At 37.9% G+C, this 20432-nt stretch overlaps 1 protein-coding gene across 5 annotated transcripts in view; it reads left to right on the plus strand.

Annotated features, from left to right (window-relative positions):
- The window catches only part of CNTNAP4 (contactin associated protein family member 4), a 263654-nt gene that overhangs the window by 128387 nt on the left and 114835 nt on the right, over positions 1-20432 (plus strand). For all 5 annotated transcript variants that reach the window (XM_073882311.1, XM_025860482.2, XM_073882312.1 and 2 more), the window contains one exon: positions 20147-20294. In XM_073882311.1, the coding sequence (XP_073738412.1) occupies positions 20147-20294 (148 nt within the window). The remainder of the gene's footprint in view (positions 1-20146; positions 20295-20432) is intronic.

Raw genomic sequence — 20432 nt, forward strand, 5'->3', positions numbered from 1 at the left:
GTTTGTTTCCTGAGATTAAGAGTCTTTTATGGTTTGTCTCCTTCTCTGGTTTCGTCTTGTTTCATTTTTCCCTCCCTTCCCCTACGATCCTCTGTTTTGTTCCTCAAATTCCTCATATCAGTGAGATGATATGATACTCGTCTTTCTCTGATTGACTTATTTCACTTAGCATAATACACTCTAGTTCCATCCACATCATTGCAAATGGCAAAATTTCATTTCTTGATGGCTGCATAATATTCCATTAGATATATATACCGCATTTTCTTTGTCCATTCATCTGTTGATGACAACTAGGCTCTTTCCATAGTTTGGCTATTGTGACATTGCTGCTATAAACATTGGGGTGCACATGCCCCTTTGGACCCCTACATTTGTATCTTTGGGGTAGACACCCAGTAGTGCAATTGCTGGGTCATAGGGTAGCTCTATTTTCAACTTTTTGAGGAACTTCCACACTGTTTTCCAGTGTGGTTGCACCAGCTTGCATTCCCACCAGCAGTGTAGGAGGGTTCCCCTTTCTCCACATCCCCGCCAACATCTGCTGTTTCTTGTTAATTTTAGCCATTCTGACTGCTGTGAGGTGGTATCTCATTGAGGTTTTGATTTGGTTTCCCTGATGCCAAGCGATGTTGAGCACTTTTTCATGTGTCTGTTGGCCATTTGGATGTCTTCTTTGCAGAAATGTCTGTTCATGTCTTCTGCCCATTTCTTGATTGGATTATTTGTTCTTTGGGTGTTGAGTTTGTTAAGTTCTTTGTAGATTTTGGGTACTAGCCCTTTATCTGATATGTCATTTGCAAATATCTTCTCCCATTCTGTCGGTTGTCTTTTGGTTTTCTTGACTGTTTCCTTTGCTGTGCGAAAGCTTTTTATCTTGATGAACTCCCAATAGTTCATTTTTACCCTTGCTTCCCTTGCCTTTGGTGATGTGTCTAGGAAGAAGTTGCTGCAGCTGAAGTCAAAGAGGTTGCTGCCTGTGTTCTCCTTTAGGATTTTGATGGATTCTTGTCTCACATTTAGGAATTTCATCCATTTTGAGTCTATTTGTGTGTGTGGTGTAAGGAAATGGTTCAGTTTCATTCTTCCACATGTGGCTGTCCAATTTTCCCAACACCATTTGTTGAAGAGACTGTCATTTTTCCACTGGACATTCTTTCCTGCTTTGTCGAAGATTAGTTGACCATAGAGTTGAAGGTCCATATCTGGGCTCTCTATTCTGTTCCATTGATCTATGTGCCTGTTTTTTGTGCCAGTACCATATTGTCTTGATGATGACAGCTTTGTAATAGAGCTTGAAGTCAGGAATTGTGATGCCACCAGCTTTGCTTTTCTTTTTCAACAATCCTCTGGCTATTCGTGGTCTTTTCTGGTTCCATACAAATTTTAGGATTATTTGTTCCATTTCTTTGAAAAAGGTTGATGGTATTTTGATAGGGATTGCATTAAATGTGTAGATTGCTCTAGGTAGCATAAACATTTTCACAACATTGGTTCTTCTAATCCACGAGCATGGAAATTTTTCCATTTCTTTGTGTCTTCCTCGATTTCTTTCATGAGTATTTTATAGTTTTCTGAGTACAGATCCTTTGCCTCTTTGGTTAGATTTATTCCTAGGTATCTTACGGTTTTGGGTGCAATTGTAAATGGGATCGACTCCTTAATTTCTCTTTCTTCTGTCTTGTTGTTGGTGTATAGGAATGCCACTGATTTCTGTGGATGACTTTATATCCTGCCACTTTACTGAATACTCTATATGGGTTCTAGCAGTTTTGGGGTGGAGTCTTTTGGGTTTTCTACATAAAGTATCATATCATCTGCAAAGAGTGAGGGTTTGACATCTTCTTTGCCAATTAGGATGCCTTTTATTTCTTTTTGTTGTCTGATTGCTGAGGCTAGGACTTCTAGTACTATGTTGAATAGCAGTGGTGATAGTGGACATTCTTGCTGCGTTCCTGACCTTAGGGGAAAAGCTCTCAGTTTTTCCCCATTGAGAATGATATTCGCTGTGGGTTTTTCATAGATGGCTTCTATGAAATTGAGGTAAGTATCCTCTATCCCGACACTGTGAAGAGTTTTAATCAAGAAAGGAGGCTGTACTTTGTCAAATGCTTTTTCTGCATCTATTGAGAGGATCATATGGTTCTTGTTCTTTCTTTTGTTAATGTATTGTATCACATTGATTGATTTGCAGATGTTTAACCAAACTTGCAGCCCAGGAATAAATCCCACTTGGTTGTGGTGAATAATCCTTTTAATGTACTGTTGTATCCTATTGGCTAGTATTTTGGTGAGAATTTTGGCGTCCATGTTCATCAGGGATATTGGTCTGTAATTCTCCTTTTTGATGGGGTCTTTGTCTGGGTTTTAGGATCAAGGCAATGCTGGCCTTTGGAAGCTTTTCTTTCCATTTCTATGTTTTGGAACAGTTTCAGAAGAATAGGTATTAATTCTTCTTTAAATGTTTGGTAGAATTCCCCTGGGAAGTCATCTGGCCTGGGGCTCTTGTTGGGAGATTTTTAATTACCTTCTCTGTTTCCTTACTGGTTATGGGTCTGTTCAGGTTTTCTGTTTCTTCCTGGTTCAGTTTTGGTAGTTTATCCATCTCTAGGAATGCATCCATTTCTTCCAGGTTATCTAATTTGCTGACATATAGTTGATCATAATATGTTCTTATAATTGTTTGTATTTCTTTGGTGTTGGTTGTGATCTCTCCTCTTTCATTCATGATTTTATTTATTTGGGTCCTTTGTCTTTTCTTTTTGATAAGTCTGGCCAGGGGTTTATCAATCTTATTTATTCTTTCAAAGAACCAGCTTCAAGTTTTGTTGATCTGTTCTACAGAAATTCTTTTGGTTTCTATTTCATTGATTTCTGCTCTGATCTTTATTATTTCTCTTCTCCTGCTGGGTTTAGGCTTTACTTGCTGTTGTTTCTCCAGCTCCTTTAGGTATAGGGTTAGGTTGTGTATTTGAGACCTTTCTTGTTTCTTGAGAAAGGCTTGTATTGCTATACACTTTCCTCTCAGGACCGCCTTTGCTGCATCCCAAAGATTTTGAACAGTTGTGTTTTCATTTTCATTGGTTTTCATGAATTTTTTAAATTCTTATTTAATTTCCTGGTTGACCCATTCATTCCTTAGTAGGATGCTCTTTAGCTTCCATGTATTTGAGTTTGTTCCAAGTTTCCTCTTGTGACTGAGTTCTGGTTTCAAAGCATTATGTCCAAAAATATGCAGGGAATGATCCCAGTCTTTTGGTATTGGTTGAGACCTGATTTGTGACCCAGGTGATCTATTCTGGAGAATGTTCCATAGGCACCAGAGAAGAATGTGTATTCTGTTGCTTTGGGATGGAATGTTCTGAATACATCTGTGAAGTCCATCTCGTCCAGTGTGTCATTTAAAGCCTTTATTTCCTTGTTGATCTTTTGCTTAGATGATTTGTTCATTTCAGTGAGAGGGTGGTTAAAGTCCCCTACTATTATTGTATTATTGTCAACGTGTTTCTTTGCTTTTGTTATTAATTGGCTTATATAATTGGCTGCTCCCATGTTAGGGGCATAGATATTTACAATCGTTAGATCTTCTTGTTGGATAGACCCGTTGAGTAGGATATAGTGTCCTTCCTCACCTCTGATTATAGTCTGGTTTAAAATCTAATTTGTCTGATGTAAGGATTGCCACCCTAGCTTTCTTTTGATGTCCATTAGCATGGTAAATGGTTTTCCACGCCCTCACTTTAAATCTGCAGGTGTCTTTGGGTCTAAAATGAGTCTCTTGCAGACAGCATATTGATGGGTCTTGTTTTTTTTTTTATGCAATCTGATACCCTGTGTCTTTTGATTGGGGCATTTAGCCCTTTTACATTCAGGGTAACTATTGAAAGATATGAATTTGGTGCCATTGTATTGCCTGTAAGGTGACTATTACTGTATATTTTCTGTGTTCCTTTCTGGTCTATTTTACTTTTAGGCTTTCTCTTTGCTTAGAGGATGCCTTTCAATATTTCTAATAGGGCTGGTTTGGCGTTTGCAAATTCTTTTAGTTTTTGTTTGTCCTGGAGGCTTTTTATCTCTCCTATTTTCAGTGACAGCCAAGCTGGCTATAGTATTCTTGGCTGCATATTTTTCTCGTTTAGTACCCTGAATATATGGTGCCAGTCCTTTCTGGCCTGCCAGGTCCCTATGGATAGGTCTGCTGCCAACCTAATGCTTCTACCATTGTAGGTTACCGATCTCTTGTCCCAAGCTGCTCTCAGGATTTTCTCTTTGTCTCTGAGACTCGTAAGTTTTACTATTAGATTTTTGGGGTGTTGACCTGTATTGATTTTGAGTAGGATTTTCTGTGCCTCCTGGGTTTTGATGCCTTCCCCAAATTAGGGTGGTTCTTTGCTATAATTTGCTCCAATATACCTTCTGCCCCCCTCTCTCTGTCTTTATCTTCTGGGATCCCAATTATTGTAATATTTTTTCGTATATGGCATCACTTATCTCTTGAATTCTCCCCTCGTGATCCAGTAGTTGTTTATTTCTCTTTTTCTCAGCTTCTTTATTCTCCATCATTTGGTCTTCTATATCAGTAATTCTCTTTTCTGCCTCATTTATCCTAGCAGTTAGAGCCTCCATTTTTTATTGTACTTCATTAATAGCCTTTTTGATTTCGACTTGGTTAGATTTTAGTTCTTTTATTTCTCCAGAAAGGGATTATCTAGTATTTTCTATCCTTTTTTTCAAGCCTAGCTAGTATCTTTATAATCGTCATTCTGAACTCTGGTTCTGACATCTTACTAATGTCCATATTGATCAGGTCCTTGGCAGTTGGTACTGCCCCTTGTTCTTTTTTTTTGAGGTGAGTTTTTCTGTTTTGTTATTTTGTCCCGAGAATAGATGAATGAGAGAAGAAAATGCTAAAAGGGTAACAATGACCCCAGAGAAATATAATCTAAAGAAACAGAAGAGACCCGAAACCAGGGGGAATGGATAGGGAAAAAAAAAAAAAAAAGAATATGATCAGGCCGGTGAATAGAACAGAACCACACGATTTTGGGTGTGTTTTGGTCTTTTAGAAGAAACTGCCTCCCAAAATTTTAAGAAAGAAAAACTTATATATATGTACAAAAATAACGATAAATACGATGAAGGGATGAAATATGAATGTAAAGATGAAAATTAAAAATAGACTTTAAAAAGGGAATTGATAAGTTGGTTGAAAAAGGAAAGAAGAAAAATTAAAAAAAATAGAAAATGGAAAAAATGAAGAAAATTTAAAAAATTAACTTTGAAAGACTAAAGCATCATGGGAAAAAAAGCCATGAATTCTATGTGCTGTATTCCCCTAGTGCTGGAGTCCTGCCAGGGGAGGGGTCTGTTGCAGAGATTCTCAAATGTCTTTGCCCAAGGTGGAATTGCATCGCCCTTGCCAGCAGCTGGGCTAAGTAATCTGCTGGTGTTTGCTTTCGGTAGCTTTTGTTCCCTGAAAGCTTTCCATACAGCCTCAGAGGACAAGAGTGAAAATGGTGGCTTTGCAATCTCTGGCCCTGGAGGAGCCAAGAACGTGGGGCTCCACTGCTCAGTGAGGCCCCAGAGAAAAGCAGTCAATCACTCCTGTCTCCCCGGTCTCCGGCCACACTACATACTCACCTGGCCTGTAACCAAGCGTTTCTATCTCTGGCACACGACCCCGTTTGGAATCTCCAAACCCAGCAGATTCCTGGGGTGGACTCCCATGCCTCTCCTCCCAGGGGAGGAAGGGGAGTCTCTCCGGATCTGCCGCTTGTTGGGGCCCTGCTGGAGGAGCAGTGGCCCGACTGTGCCTCGGATCACGGTTTATGGCAACACCGAGCTGAGAGCCCGCGCCTCGGCTCTGTCTCTGCAGCTGGCTTCCCCACTCCGATCCCTGGGAGCTCTGCCGCACTCAGGCACCCCCGGTCTTTCTGTGACCCCAAGGGTCCTGAGACCACACTGTCCCAGCAAAGGATCCCCCCCCCACCTTAGCCATTGGAGCGATGTCCCCCAGTGGAGCAGACTTCTAAAAATTCCAATTTTTTTCCCCAGGTTCTTGGGATCGAGCCCTGCATCGGGCTCCCTGCTCACCCGGAAGCCTGCTTCTTTCTCTCCCACTCCCCCTGCTTGTGTTCCTGCTCTCGCTGTCTCTCTCTGTGTCAAATAAATAAAATCTTAAAAAATAAATAAATGAATAAATAAATAAATAAAATAAAATAAGTATATGTTTAACTTTAGTGGAATATGTGAAGGACTTTTTATAGAGATCATATTTATTTATACTCTCACCACAGTGTATGAAAATTCCATGTCTTCCACATTCTTGACAACACTTGGTATTACCAGTTTTCTTTTAATTTTAGATTTTTAATGTTTCCCTCAATTTTAGCTATTCTGGTTGGAATGCAGATCTCTCACACTGTGGTTTGAATTTACAGGGTCCTTTGACTAATGAGGCTGGACTCCATTGCATAGATCTGCTAGTCATTTGGATATTTCTTTGTCCTGTTTTTTCTTATTGCTCCGTGGTTCTCTATAAATCCTGGAAACAAATATACTGAAAAATAGGTTCTTCCATTCTGTGGCTTCTCTTTTCACTATTTCAACATCTGTAAATGAACAGAAGTTCTTAAGTTTAGTATATTCTGATTTGTCAACCTTTCCTCTTATGTGTCAGCCTTTCCTTTTGCGTCATGATTAAGACACCTTTGCCCTCCTCCAGGTTGTGAAGATATCCAGTTGTGCTATCTTTTAGCACATCTGCTAGCTCTATTCACATTTAGCTTTACAGTCTTACTGGAATGCCTTTCTGCCCATGATTTGAGGGAGTGATCAACCTTCCTTTTCCTTTTTTTCCTCCTTCCTTTTTTTTTTTTTTCCTCTTCTTCTCTTTCCCCCCAGTGTGGATATTTGATCAACCCAGCTCCGTGCATTTAAAAGAGGTGGTTTATTGTTTGTTTGTTGTTTTTCTAACTGATTTGCATTGCAAACATTGTCAGAAACCCATTCTCCATTTATGTTGAGTCTGTTTCTGGATTCTCTTTTCTGTTCCACTGGTCTGTTTGAGTAATCTTCTGCCAATATGACATTCTATTATTTTTGTAACATTCTGAGACTTGATACCCAGGCAAGAAAATCTTCCACTTTGTTTTTCTTCAAGAGTATCTTCGTGATTCCTGTCCCTTTATATTTTCACTAACAATGTATGAAAGTTCTTGTTGCTCCACATCATCACCAGTATTTGGTATTGGCAGTGTTGTGGATTTTGGCCATTCTAATAGGTGTCTAAATTCAATCTATATCCATATATAGAATTTCATTCAGCAAATTTGCTAACCACATGCTATAAAGTAATTTCTACATGAACAGTCATGCTACCTATGAATGACAGCAGGCTTATTTCTTTCTTTCCAATCCATATTACCTGTTCAGTATTTTTCTTACCCTAATTAAATTATTCACCTCATGTGGAATGAAAGGGTCTATAGAGAACATACTTTGATTCTCAAACTCAAAGCAGATCTCAGCATTTCTTATAACATGTGACTGTTTGCTGTAAGATTTTTGTTAGATGTCCTTTATAGATTTAGAAATTCCCTTTTTAGCTAAAAGTTTAAATCACATTTAGATGTTGAATTTAATCAAATGCTCTTTTTTACATCTGTTTAGAAGATCATATTTTCTTCAGTTTGATTAATTACCTTGAAAGATTTTTAAATATTAAACAATCCTTGTGTTCCTGGAAGAAACTTGATTAAAAAGTTATGATCTATGAAACTTTTTCTTTATTTCCGTATTCTATTTTAATTTTGCAACTATTTTAAAGGATAGTTGGATCTATGTTTACAAATAAGATTGGCTTTTATTTTCCTTCTTGAAAGTTCCTTGTCAGATTTTGATATCAAGGGTAAGTTAGCCTCATAAAACAAGTTGGGAAGCATTCTATTTTTCTACTTTTTGAAGGTGTTTGTATAAGATCACTGTTTTTTGTCCTTAAATGTTTAAATGTCCTTAAATCTTTAGAAAATTCACAAGGCCTGGAATTTTCCACCTGTAAACATTTTTAAATTATGGATTTAATTTTGGCAACAGAGATAGGCAACTCAGATTTTCCTGTTTTTCATCTGTTTTGGCAAGTTGCTGTCTGTTTAGAACTTGCTCACTTAATTGTCAAAAACTATTCAAAGTAACCTCTTATGATCGTTCTAACTTGTATGGGATCATAGTAGGATGCTGTTTTGAATTCCTGATATTGATTATTTCTGTCTCTTCTTTTTTCTTTTCCTTGATCAGTTTAGCTAGGGTTTCATTAATTTCAGTGTCCTTTCAAAGCCTTATTTTTATCATTTACTTTGCATTTCATTCTTGGTTTTAATATACTGTATTTTTTTCCCTAATGTCTTAACATCCATCCTTAACACATTAGTCTTCTGTCTTTTTTCTTTTAATGTCCATGTGCTCAGCACCAGTGACTTCTCTTCCACTTGTGACATTGGTAATTTGGGTCTTCTCTCTTACTTTTCTTTGGACAGCATGAGTGGGGATTTATCAGTTTCAGTGAACTTTTCAAAGAAAGAGCTTTTGATTTCGTTAACTTTTTCTTATGTTTTCCTGTTTTCAATTTCACTTATTTGTGCTCTAATTTTTATTATTTCTTTTCTTCTGATTATTTTATATTTATATTGTTCTATATTCTCTAGTTTCATAGGATGGAAACTGAGATTATTTATTTAGGTCTTTGGGTTTTTTTTTCCCCTAATGTATGCATTTAATGCTACAAATGCTGCTGTATCTCACACATTTTGATAAATTATATTTTTATTTTCATTTACATCAGTTTTTTTAAAATTTCACTTGAGACATCTGCCTTAGCTCTTGGGTTATTTCCGAATATTTTTGGGCTTTCTAGCTATCATTCTGTTTCTTATGTCTTGTTTTATCCTATTGTGGTCTAAGAGCATACTTTGTACAGTTTACAGTTTCTGTAAAATTTGTGAGCATGTGTTTTAGGGCCCATAATGCAGTCTGTCCTCGTGAATGTTTCATATGATCTTGAGAGGACTGTTTCTGCTGCTGTTGGATGGAATATTCTAAAATGTCAATTCGATCCAGTTGACTAATACTGATATACAGGTCTTCTATATTCTTACTCTTTTTCTGTCTTTTTGATGTATCAACTACTCCAACTATAATAATAGATTTGTCTATTTCTCCCTGCAGTTCTATCAGTATTTGCCTCATGTATTTTGACCCTTTGTTGTTATGTGTTACACATAGAGGAGTGTTACACCCTGTTGAAAAATTGATTGCTTTGCCATTATACAATGTTCCTGTTTATCTCTGATAATCTTTCTTGTTCTGAAGCCTGCTTTCTTTGAAATTAATATGGCCACTCCAGCTTTTTTTAGATCAGTGTTAGTGTTAGGCTAAAATACAAAATGAAAACCAAACTTGAAAATTCCCTGAGCATACAAAACCATTTAAGCCCCATAAGCAAAACTAAATCTAGTTTATTTCATGAACGTAAGTGAAACTTAAGTCATCTTCCAAAAAATGGTTAAGATAACCATTTTTAATCAATCCCCTGCCATCTGGAAACCTCCATTGTAATAACCAGTCACTACAAAGGTTAAACAGCTTCCTCATTTTCACTTTATAAGCCATTCTGTAATGTCACACACACCTCTAACCTTCAGAGCAATTTTGGTTTGAAAGCTCCCAATTCTTGAACTATTCTTATATGCACAATCAACTCTTGCTAATTACTATTTTATTGATCTGCTGATTTTAATTTTGCTGGTTTTGGATTTTTGACATTAGCATAGTATATCTTTTTTACTTTTACTTTTAATCTATTTTAGTCTTTTATATTGAAAGTGGATTTCTTGTGGATAACATATGGTTGGGTCTCATTCTTTATACCCTGACAATCTGTCTTTTAATGTAGTATTTAGACCATTCACTTTTAAAGTGATTGTTGATATGTTTGGATTAATATCTGCCATGTTTGTAACCATTTTCTGTTTGTTGCATTTGTCTTTTGTTTCTTGCTGCCCCCCTTTTAATGTGTTATCTGAATTTGAGCATCTTGCATTATTCAATTTTATCTCTTTCCATATTGATATACTTAAAAAAATTCTAGTGACTGCCCTTACCTATCAAAGACCATCTTCAAATAACGTTATGCTACTTACTAAGTAGCGCAGGTACCTTAGAGTATTCCCAGTCCCTCCCTCTCATCCCTTGCAACATTGCTGCCATTAATTTAATTTATCCATAAGCTATAATCACCCAATACATTTTTAGTATTATTTCTTTAAACAGTCATCTTATAACTAAGAATAAGAAAAATTATTTTCTTATAACTTCTTTTATTCCTTCTCAAATGCTCTTCTTTTCTTTGAAAGTTTCTGACTGATTATCATTAAACTTTTGTCTAAAGAATTTCCTTTAAATGCTTTTGCAAAGCAGGTCTGGTAGCAATGACTTCTGTTGGTTTTTGTCTGAGAAAGTTTTTATTTTTTCCTTCACTTTTGAGTGATAATTTCTCCAGGTGTAGAATTCTAAGTTTATTTTTACTTCTCTCAACACTTTAAATATTTTGCTCCACTCTCTTCCTACTTACGTGTTTTCTGATAGAAGTCCAATATACTTCTTATCCTCATTCCTTTCTGGTAAGGTATTTGTTTTTCTCAGCTTCTTCCACAATGTTCTCCTTGTCTTTGGTTTTCTGCAGTTTCATTATGTTATGACTCAGTATAGAGTTTGTTCTGATTTCTAACCTGCTTGTTATTCTTTAAAATTCCTGGGTCTACTTTGGTGTCTGTCAATAATTTTGGAAAGTCTGTTGGCCATTATTCAAATATTTCTTCCATTTCATTCTCTTTTTCTTTACCTTCTGGTATTCCACTTATGCACATGTTTCAACTTTTGCAGTTATCCCCAGTTCTTGGATATTATCTTCTGCATTTTTCGTTTTGCATTATAGTTTAGGAAGTTTGCGTTTTCTGATCTTCAAGCTCACTGATTCTTTCCTTAGTTGTATTGAGTTTATCGATGTGCCCATCAAAGACATCCTGCATTTCTGTCACAGTGTTTTGATTTCTGATATTTCCCTTTGTTTTCTTCCTAGAGTTTTCATCTCTCTGTGTATCTTACCCGTCTTTCTCGCATGCTGTCCACTTGTCCGGTTAGAACCCTTAGCGTATTAATCACGGTTGGTTTTAATTCCTAGTCTGATAATTCCAACATCTGAGACATATGTAAGACTGGCTCTGATGATTGTTTTGTCTCTGCAGAATGTGTTTTTTCTTGCCTTTTGGCATGCCTTGCAATTTCTCGCTGAAATCTGGACATGTTGTATCTAGTAATGGGAACTGAAGTGAGTACGTTTTTTTGTGTGAGGATTTATATTAATCTGACGAGGAATTGGGCTGTAGTCACTGTTTGCTGTAGGTGTTGTAGGTGCCAGAAGCTTCAAATTTATCTAGGACTCTTGTTTTTTCCTCTTCTCTTGACTTTGGGGTCTTCTTCCAAGGTAGTCTGTGTTTGTAGTTCTTTCAGCTAGTATCCAGTATTATTATACTAAGAGTTCTGTTGGTATGATGATATGATATGAGGATAAGAGAGCATTCTATAATATTCCAACTAAATGTCAGTGTTCTTAGTGGGCCTCTGTCTTGGGACTGTGACCTTCACTAGTGTTTCTCTAGTGTTGTGGCTTGTTTCCCTCTGCCCCTTACTTCTTTTCCTGCCTACTGACTCCTTTCTTTTTTTTTTTAGATTTTATTTATTTTAATGACAGAGAGAGACATAGCAAGAGAGGGAACACAAGCAGGGGGAGTGGGAGAGGGAGAAGCAGGCTTCCTGCTGAGCAGGGAGCCTGATACAGGGCTCAATCCCAGGACCCCGGGATTGTGGCCTGAGCTGAAGGCAGATGCTTAATGACTGAGCCACGCAGGCATCTCTGGCTATTGACTCCTGAGGACTATTTGTTCCCTTAGGTGGGACATGGAGAGTAGAGAAACCAGAGTGGGAGGAATGTTCTTTGCTAATTGGGATGCGGCTCTGGCAGTCTTTTCCCCTGGACAGTAGGCCTTTGGTGTACAGAACACTCTGGGCATATTTTGCAATGATTACCTTCTCCTCTCCCTGCCGGAGCTGGGAGGGAATCCTTTTCTGATCTTCACAGAGAGCATGGAAAGGTTCCTGGAAGTCAAGTTCACAGAAATGTGGGGGTCCTCTAAGACTGTGGTCATCAGGAGTTTCTCTCTCATGCCAGTCCACCCTTAGCCTCTGTCGATTTATCAGTATTACCTCATAAGCAGCCCTATCAGTTTATGGCACTAGTGGCTTCTGCTCTAGGTAGACAGATCTCAGCTCTGACTCTTTGGATGGTCTTGTTTCTCCAGATTTCAGGGTGGTAGTTTGCCATGTGTTTCATTCAGCTTAGGCTGCTGTCACAAAATGCTGTAGACTGGGTAGCTTAAACAACAGACATTTATTTTTCACGGTTGTGGAATTTGGAAAGTCCAAGATCAAGTTGCTGGCTGATTGAGTTCCTGGTGGGAACCCACTTCCTGGCTTGTAGATATTAGCCTTCTCACCGTGTCCTCATCTGGCTCTGGTCTCTCATCTCATCATTATGACACTAATCCCATCATGGGAGTCCCACCCTCATGACTTCATCTAAACCTAATTACTTCCCAAAGGTCTCACTTTCAAACACCATCATGTTGGGATTAGGGCCTCTACACGAATTTTAGAGGGACACAATCCAGCCCATAGTGCATGTAACCTCAGTGTTCAGATAGGTCTAAGAAGGGTCATTGATTTTAAGTTTGTCCAGCTTTCTTATTGTTTAGAGAACAAGAATGATGTCCAAGTGCTTTAAATATAGAGCTGATGCTTTTCTATTTACTAATGTATGTGTCTGTATATCCAAGACACTGAGTTTCCCTTTTTTTCAAAAAAAGATTTATTGATTTATCTGAGAGAAAGAGAGTGAGAGAGCATGAGTGGAAGGGGTAGAGGGAGAGGGGAGTGAGAATTTCAAGCAGACTCCATGCTGAGCGTGGAGCCTGACACGGGGCTCGATCACAACACTGAGATCATGACCCGAGTTGAGACCAAAAGTCAGATGCTTAACTGACTTCACCGCCTCTGTGTCCCATCTCTCCAAATTTCCATTTAAGAACAGATTTTGCTGCTGCTTTATTACTTTCTACTGTGTATAGGACATCATATTTGAAGAATGAACAATTTGCAACCTAGAAGGATATCTTTCTACGGAGTGTAACTATATTTGTTTCTGCAGGTAGAAATGAGCACTTGACATCTCTGACCATCTTAATCTTATTAAGATAGGAGGCTGAATTTTAGGAGGCTGAATTTTAGTCCCTGTAAGGAGTTGTCTGTCTCTGACTTACCCTGTATCCTAAGCTGTAGGAAGCTTATAGGATATTCTCATCCTTGGGGGACCTAGAACTAAAATTTTGTCTTTAACCCTGTGAAGTTGTAAAAAGATCTCCTCAGGTGTTTCATATCTCAGGTTCTCTTCAGGAATCTTAGAAAGGGTAAAGGGTCTCAAAAGTAGGGCTCACTTCCTTAGGTTTTCTTCTTCTCCCACATCTTGGACATTTAATGTTTTATTGTCTTTTAGCACTTCATTCCCTGTTTTTCATTTTGTACAGCTTTTCTAGCAGGAGGATTGTTCAGAATTTCCTAGTCTACCAACCATAATATGATTATTTTTTTAAGCTAGAAGTTATTTTTCATCTCAATAAAATCTTAGTCTTCCACAAAACTGGACATATATTACCCTAATATAAATTTAAGCATAATGACCTGTCCACGTATCTTCCATAAAACAATTTATTGCTATCTCTGAACAATAGTTATGAAATATAGCCAAGGTTGTATCTTTCACATGCTTTTTCACTCTTGCCATTTGATCTTGCCATCTTGAGAATTGAAACCTTTTTATGCTAAAAGGGCTGAAACAGTGTATTTTACAATTTGGTATCTCCACAGATTCTAATAAAGTGGCCAAGGCATGGGACCTTATTGGAATATTGCCAATAATTTGGTATCTCTTCAAATAAAGATTTTAAAGATAGTGAATATTTTCAGAGAGGGGTGGTAGAAACTGATTTTATATTAATAAAATTCTATTTTATTTTGAAATTTGAGATGTATTATATACACGGAACAAAATTTAATTTTCTAATCTGCTTTCTGTACTCTCATTGCTATTTCTCTATTACAATAAATGAATGACATTCACACTCAAGAGAGAATCAGCATTTATACATATAGTTACAACAGTCTTGTTCAACATATGTTTAAAAGTTATTCTTATCTGGGTTTATGTTAGCAAGTTACCCGCTTTTCAGGAGTATTCATTTTTTCTTCGCTTTTCTTTTGCATTTTTTGGTTTTTAGACAAGACAACCTCTTGGGAGGCATACTGGCACACTTGGTAAATATTTATAACCAACATCATAAAACAAAGGGCTGACTTCCATTAGACAGCATGTTTTTATGATGCATTTAGTGTCTGCATGTCAGCTGACTGTGTCAAAACGAGTTGTACTTGGAAATAGGTCATATGTAAGTCACATGAATTTTCACAACAGGAGAGGTCAGGGGGTTTGCATTTGTGCCTGCTTGTCATGTTGAATTTATATTAGTATTGCTGTTTATTTTGGTGAGAGCAAAACCAATTTTTATGTAATTACGTAGCCTGCTGTATAACTACGTGTAAGTGGTCCCGTGCTTCTGATTTCTTACAGCAGTGTTCTGGGTCCCCTTATGGACTGCCATATGGGCATTTCCCTTTATGCATCTTGACTTTCATAGACGAGTTGCTCAATTAATATTGATAAAATAGATTAATGCTATTACACCTCCTCATAAACTTTAGAATCATTATGGAAATACTTAAAATCTTGTGAAAAACTTTAATTCATTAACTCCATAAATTATTTTGGTTAGAATACATTTCTAAACCATCTACGAATACCTCATTGAGTTTGAAAATCATCAAGCCTCAAAGAAAAGAAAAATATAATTAAGACCTTTTGATTTTTATCACGTAAGACACATCACCTTACTTCTATTTGTAGATATTTTATATATTTGATGAAATATGGCATATTCTTTTACATTCTGTATCTATTAGGAGGTTATCATTTTATGCAAGAGTCCTACTGATTATCAAACATTTGTCTTTTATTTTTATTCTACTCCAATAATTTTGAGAAAATGTAAAGTTTATAGAATAGTCCTTTTAGCTGTAAATGTTAACTGGTAGAGCTATGTTCAGCAATCATCTAAGTTGCATTACTCTCAGTGTGTCAAAGATTTTAAATGTAAATTATGAGAAAAAGCCAGCGGGTGGGGGAGGCGGTGGGGAGGCCTCCAACAAAATATCAAGCTTCCTCTAGGGTGGGTTGTTTGCTTTCATGTTCTGTTAGAGTGAGGCCTACTGATAGCTTAGCTAAATTATGTGCTGTGGAGTCAGAAAATCCTGGGATTAAATCTTTACTCTGCCACTTCCTAGCTGTGTGGCTTTAGGCACACAATCTCTATAATTTTCATTATCCTCAGCTTTAAAGTGGGTACAAAAATGACTACTTTATAGGGTTGATGGAAGTATTACAACTACATAATATATTTCTTCTGCACCTGATGCTGAGACACAGAGTTGCACACTGAAGATCTTTAGATTGATAACACAGAACACATTTGCTACTTATTTCTCTCTTTGGAAGTTAGCCCTGGTGAACCCTTCTCCACAAATCTTTTCCTTCTCTGAAAAGTTTTGCAGTAATGTAGGGAGGGGAAAAGAGCATGGTTTATCCACAAGCCAGAAAGATTTTCAAAGCCAGCTGAAGACCAACAGCACAAATGGGCTTGGTATGCACTAGAAATGCAGATTCCAGGGCCCCACTCACAGATTTAGTGCATGAGGTGCAGGATCTAGAAATTGCATTTTTAAACAACTCCTCATGTAATTCTGACAGACACCAAAATTCAGAATCTATAATAAAAGGGAAGACAAACATCCACATAGTAAAAATATGTTTTTAAAAGAGCAATTTAAGGGCGCCTGGGTGGCTCAGTTGGTTAAGCAACTGCCTTCGGCTCAGGTCATGATCCTGGAGTCCCGGGATCCAGTCCTGCATCAGGCTCCCTGCTCAGCAGGGAGTCTGCTTCTCCCTCTGACCCTCTTCCCTCTCATGCTCTCTCTCATACTCTCTCTCTCAAATAAATAAATAAAATCTTTAAAAAAAAATAAAAGAGCAATTTAAATCCATGTGTTCTTTTTTTAAATTTTTATTTTATTTTTTTAAAGATTGATTGATTGATTGATTGATTGATTTAGAAAGCATGAGCAGGGAGAAGGGCAAAAGGAGAGGGAGAGAGAGAGTCCCAAGCAGATTCCACACAGAGTGTGGAGCCTGACACAGGGCTTGATCCCACAACCCTGAGATCAGGAACTGAACCAGAATCAAGAGTTGGACCCTTAATCAACTGAGCCACCAGAATCCCCTCAATCCGTGTGTTCCTTTATGAATTGTGATGGTGTGACAAAAATCTTCATAGCAAATTGAGAAATACCTCTTAGGCAAAGGAAATACGTTTGAAACCTGGTAGTATGCCTAGAACTTTTAATTTATGAGGTAATGTAACATCAACCCCATGCCTCATTCACTAACATTCTGAAAAAATACCCATTAAATACAGAATTCCACGGCAAAATCTTTGTTGTTATCCTATGTATTGAAAAAATTTCAACATGGGGAGCAAGACGAGACAAATGTTACTATTCAGTTAAATCATAGTTAATTAATGGTGCATATTCTCCCAATGACGTTGATACTAGAAAGTTATTTAAGGTACTCAGAGCATTATGAAATAATGTTCTGCCTACTCTGTCACTATATACACACACTTCTATGTCTATGTCTTACTTCATTTTAGTAATTATTGTAAAATTAATACATGTTCATTTTTAAAAATCCAGATATGATGGGGATGTGCTAAAAATCCCATACCCTCCACCTCACAATTTCCCTTGCCCTTTGTAAGAAAAAGCTGCTTAAAATTTTGAATGTGCCAAGATATTTTTATTACATATACAAGGTAAGCACCTTATATTTCTTCTTTATGTTCTTAAAATCTAAATAACTCATAAATCAGTCGGGTAAAATGTGAAAGATTACCATTCGTAGACCTCCCCATTCTACTTACCTGTTTGTTGCCACTGCCACTGTGCATCTTTTCTCCTAATCCCTTAAGATGTTAAGATCATCATAGTGGCATCTATCTAAATCTGTGACCGTACATTAACGTTGGAAAAATGTGAGTTCTTTTGGAGGGTTATCTGATTCATCACCCAGCTGTTCACTGAAAAAAATCAAAATTGTATTAGCCTGCCAGTGGCACCCAGGAAAATAGAATTGAAAAGTAATAGGGCCTGATTAGGATTGAATGTTGATGGACCAGGGCCTCAACCCTGGATGCACATTACCCTGGTTTGGAGAGCCTGTAAACACACACACACCCACACACACACGCACACCCCAATGCCCAGAGTATAAAATTTTGACTAGTGGGAGGAATGGGGCTTTCTAGAAGGGTCTGGTTATCAGAGTGAAAATATCTGTGGGTTTATACAGTATTTTATTTATGTTGTAGGAACCAGTAGCTAGGAATGTGGATCTAATAGTTGAAAACATACTGGATAGCTCTCTAGGTCATGGGAGATTCAGTGCACATTTGCACATTTACATTTGACATGCTGAGAGGTTCTGTAATTGAGAACCTGTTGAACTTTGTTTTGTTTTTAAGCCCAATCTTTCCCAAATGTACACATCCGACAAATATTTTACTGTGAATCACTTTGAGCCAAGCCATGTTCTAGGTACTGTGAATGGAGGCCACTGAAGGTCCTTGCTTTAATGGAGCTAGTCTTCTAGTGAGATAAGATAAACAAACAAACAATAATCAAACAAAAGAAGGCCCCAAATAATGAGTAATATGAAGAAAACAAAATAGAAAGGTAAGATGCAGGGGTATGCCAGGTACACTGCTTTTGAAACTGTGATTAGAAAGGGTTTGACTTAGGTGGTAACATTTTGACCAAGGCCTGAAATGGCAAGAGGAGCTGGTTGTGCAGAGAACTTTTGGAGTAGTGTGGACAGCTGGTGCAAAGCTCTAAGCAGGACTGAGCTTGGTTGTTCCAGGGGGTACAGTGTGGTGAAAGCATAATGGAGGGTGTTGTCAAAGACTGTATGTTTGATAAGGAGCTTGGATTTTGTTCTAAGTGGCAAATGAAGCAATGGGGTTGGGGGTGACATGGTTTGATTTACCTTTAAAGATATTCCTGACTGCTCAGAGGGGAAGAGATTAGGGCTGTGGATGGGGATGGTGACAGGGAACAGGAGACCAAAAAAGGTGAAGAGGATGTAACTGAGATAGTTCGGGTGAAGTAATGCTTTGTGGGGCTGGGTGGTCATAGATGAGACGAAGACAGATGTCCGGATTTGGGATATGATCTGGAGGTGCCATCACAGAAGGCTTGTGGTGCGTGAGCCGGAGAGCTGGGTGTACGGAGTATTGGTGAGGTGGTGGCAGGAGGTAGAGAATCGATTGATAAGGAGAGTCAAATCAAATTAATTTGACTATGAAACACCAAACATTTTTTTAAAAAAATGTTTTGGTAAATGCTGGTAAAGGGGTATTTGTGAACTAGAAGGGAAGGAAAGGTAGGCAAATGAGCCGATTCCCTGTGTGTTGGTATTCCTAATGTATTCGCCTTTGTCTTGTGCAACTTACATGAGGCTGACCCAGTCATGGTCAGCCGACCTACCAAGAGCCTGGATAGATCGCTAATTTTGTTCCGGCATATGCTGATTGTTACAGAAGGGGGAAAAAACCACAAGGGGGAAGAGGAGAAGGAGAAAGGGAGGATGGGTGGCAGAGAAGGAGAAGAAGAAATAAAAAATATAAATTATTGCGAACAACTTCCGTCTGACATTTTCACACATAAAGCCTTACCATTTGTCATGAAGGTGAAAATAAAAGCTGCCCCGATATTAGGGGCTGTAGTATGTGAGTTTTGCAGGTGAACTACGGGTTAGGCAGATGCTCCCTGATATGGCGGAAGGAAGGTAGCTCTTGGTCTCACCTTACAACAGTTTTACAAACACCAGGAGGTTATTTTCTACCTTTTTTTTTTTAAAGATTTAATTTATTTATTTGAGAGGGAGAAGCAGGCTTCCAGCTGAGTAGGGAGCCCACGGGGCTTGATCCCAGGGTCCTGGGATCAGGACCTGAGCTGAAGGCAGATGTTTAACCAACTGAACCACCCAGACGCCCCTATTTTCTACCTTTCTGACCTTTAATTTCCTTATCTGCACTTTGTGCTACCTTAGCATCATTCTCAAGGTCTTCCTAGCTTTCAAATTCTAGAGTCTGTAAGTCTAATTATAGGTCTTTCCAAATTATTATTGCTTCCAATTTCTCTTAACAATTTTTTTAATACGGGTGCTTTTGTTTTATTTTTGTTTTATTAAATAACTTTGACATGTAGCAATTCTTAATGTGCGTATCTGGCAGGGCCGTGAAGTTGAACAGCCTGTTATCACAGTGTTCTGAATGAAGTGTTGGGAGATACTTTTGTTTATGTTAATAAGAGGAGAAAATGAAACAACAGAAACATGTCCTAAGTTTTATCATTCATCAGTGATGCAGGCAACTTCTTTGCTGAATCAGATCGTACTTTTTGAATACTGGAAGATTTTCTCAAATTTTTTTGGTGCTGTTCACAATGTTAATACCTTTTAAGTCTAATCTGAGCTTTATAGAAATTTTATTGAGGGTATCATGGTTGAAAGCTGGCTTAATGGGGAAGGTGGAATTTCAACTACTCTCAATATATAAGAAAAGCCTGGGCAATGGTACCTTCTGTGGGTGGAGGGACATTACTGTGTAACTGGTAATATGATTTTCTTGAAGAAGGTAGCCATTTTTACAGTAAAAAAGCAAGTCAGACATTGTTCATTGATGTCCTAGGTCACAGGGTGAAACAGATATTCTCCACATGCATTGATTTCCTTCTTTCCCTTTTCTTTTAGGGCTTTTCAGGAAATGCAAATGCAGACAGTGTTGTGTACTATAGACTCCAGCCTTCTATCAAAGCCCAATTTCTGCGCTTCATTCCTTTAGAGTGGAACCCCAGGGGCAGAATTGGAATGCGGATCGAGGTGTTCGGATGTGCCTACAGTAAGTGTTTGTTTATCCAACACACTGACATAGATTTCAAAGGAGATGTTTTGAAAGCCAACCTGCATGCTGAAATTGACTTTACAGCTATGTAAAGAGATATAAAAACAGGAATGATTCTTGTGGAAAGCTTTTTTT

Source organism: Callorhinus ursinus, unplaced genomic scaffold (assembly GCF_003265705.2).
Source record: "Callorhinus ursinus isolate GAN/ISIS: 27379988/994484 unplaced genomic scaffold, GSC_fseal_2.0 scaffold46, whole genome shotgun sequence".
Taxonomy (NCBI): Eukaryota; Metazoa; Chordata; class Mammalia; order Carnivora; family Otariidae; genus Callorhinus; species Callorhinus ursinus.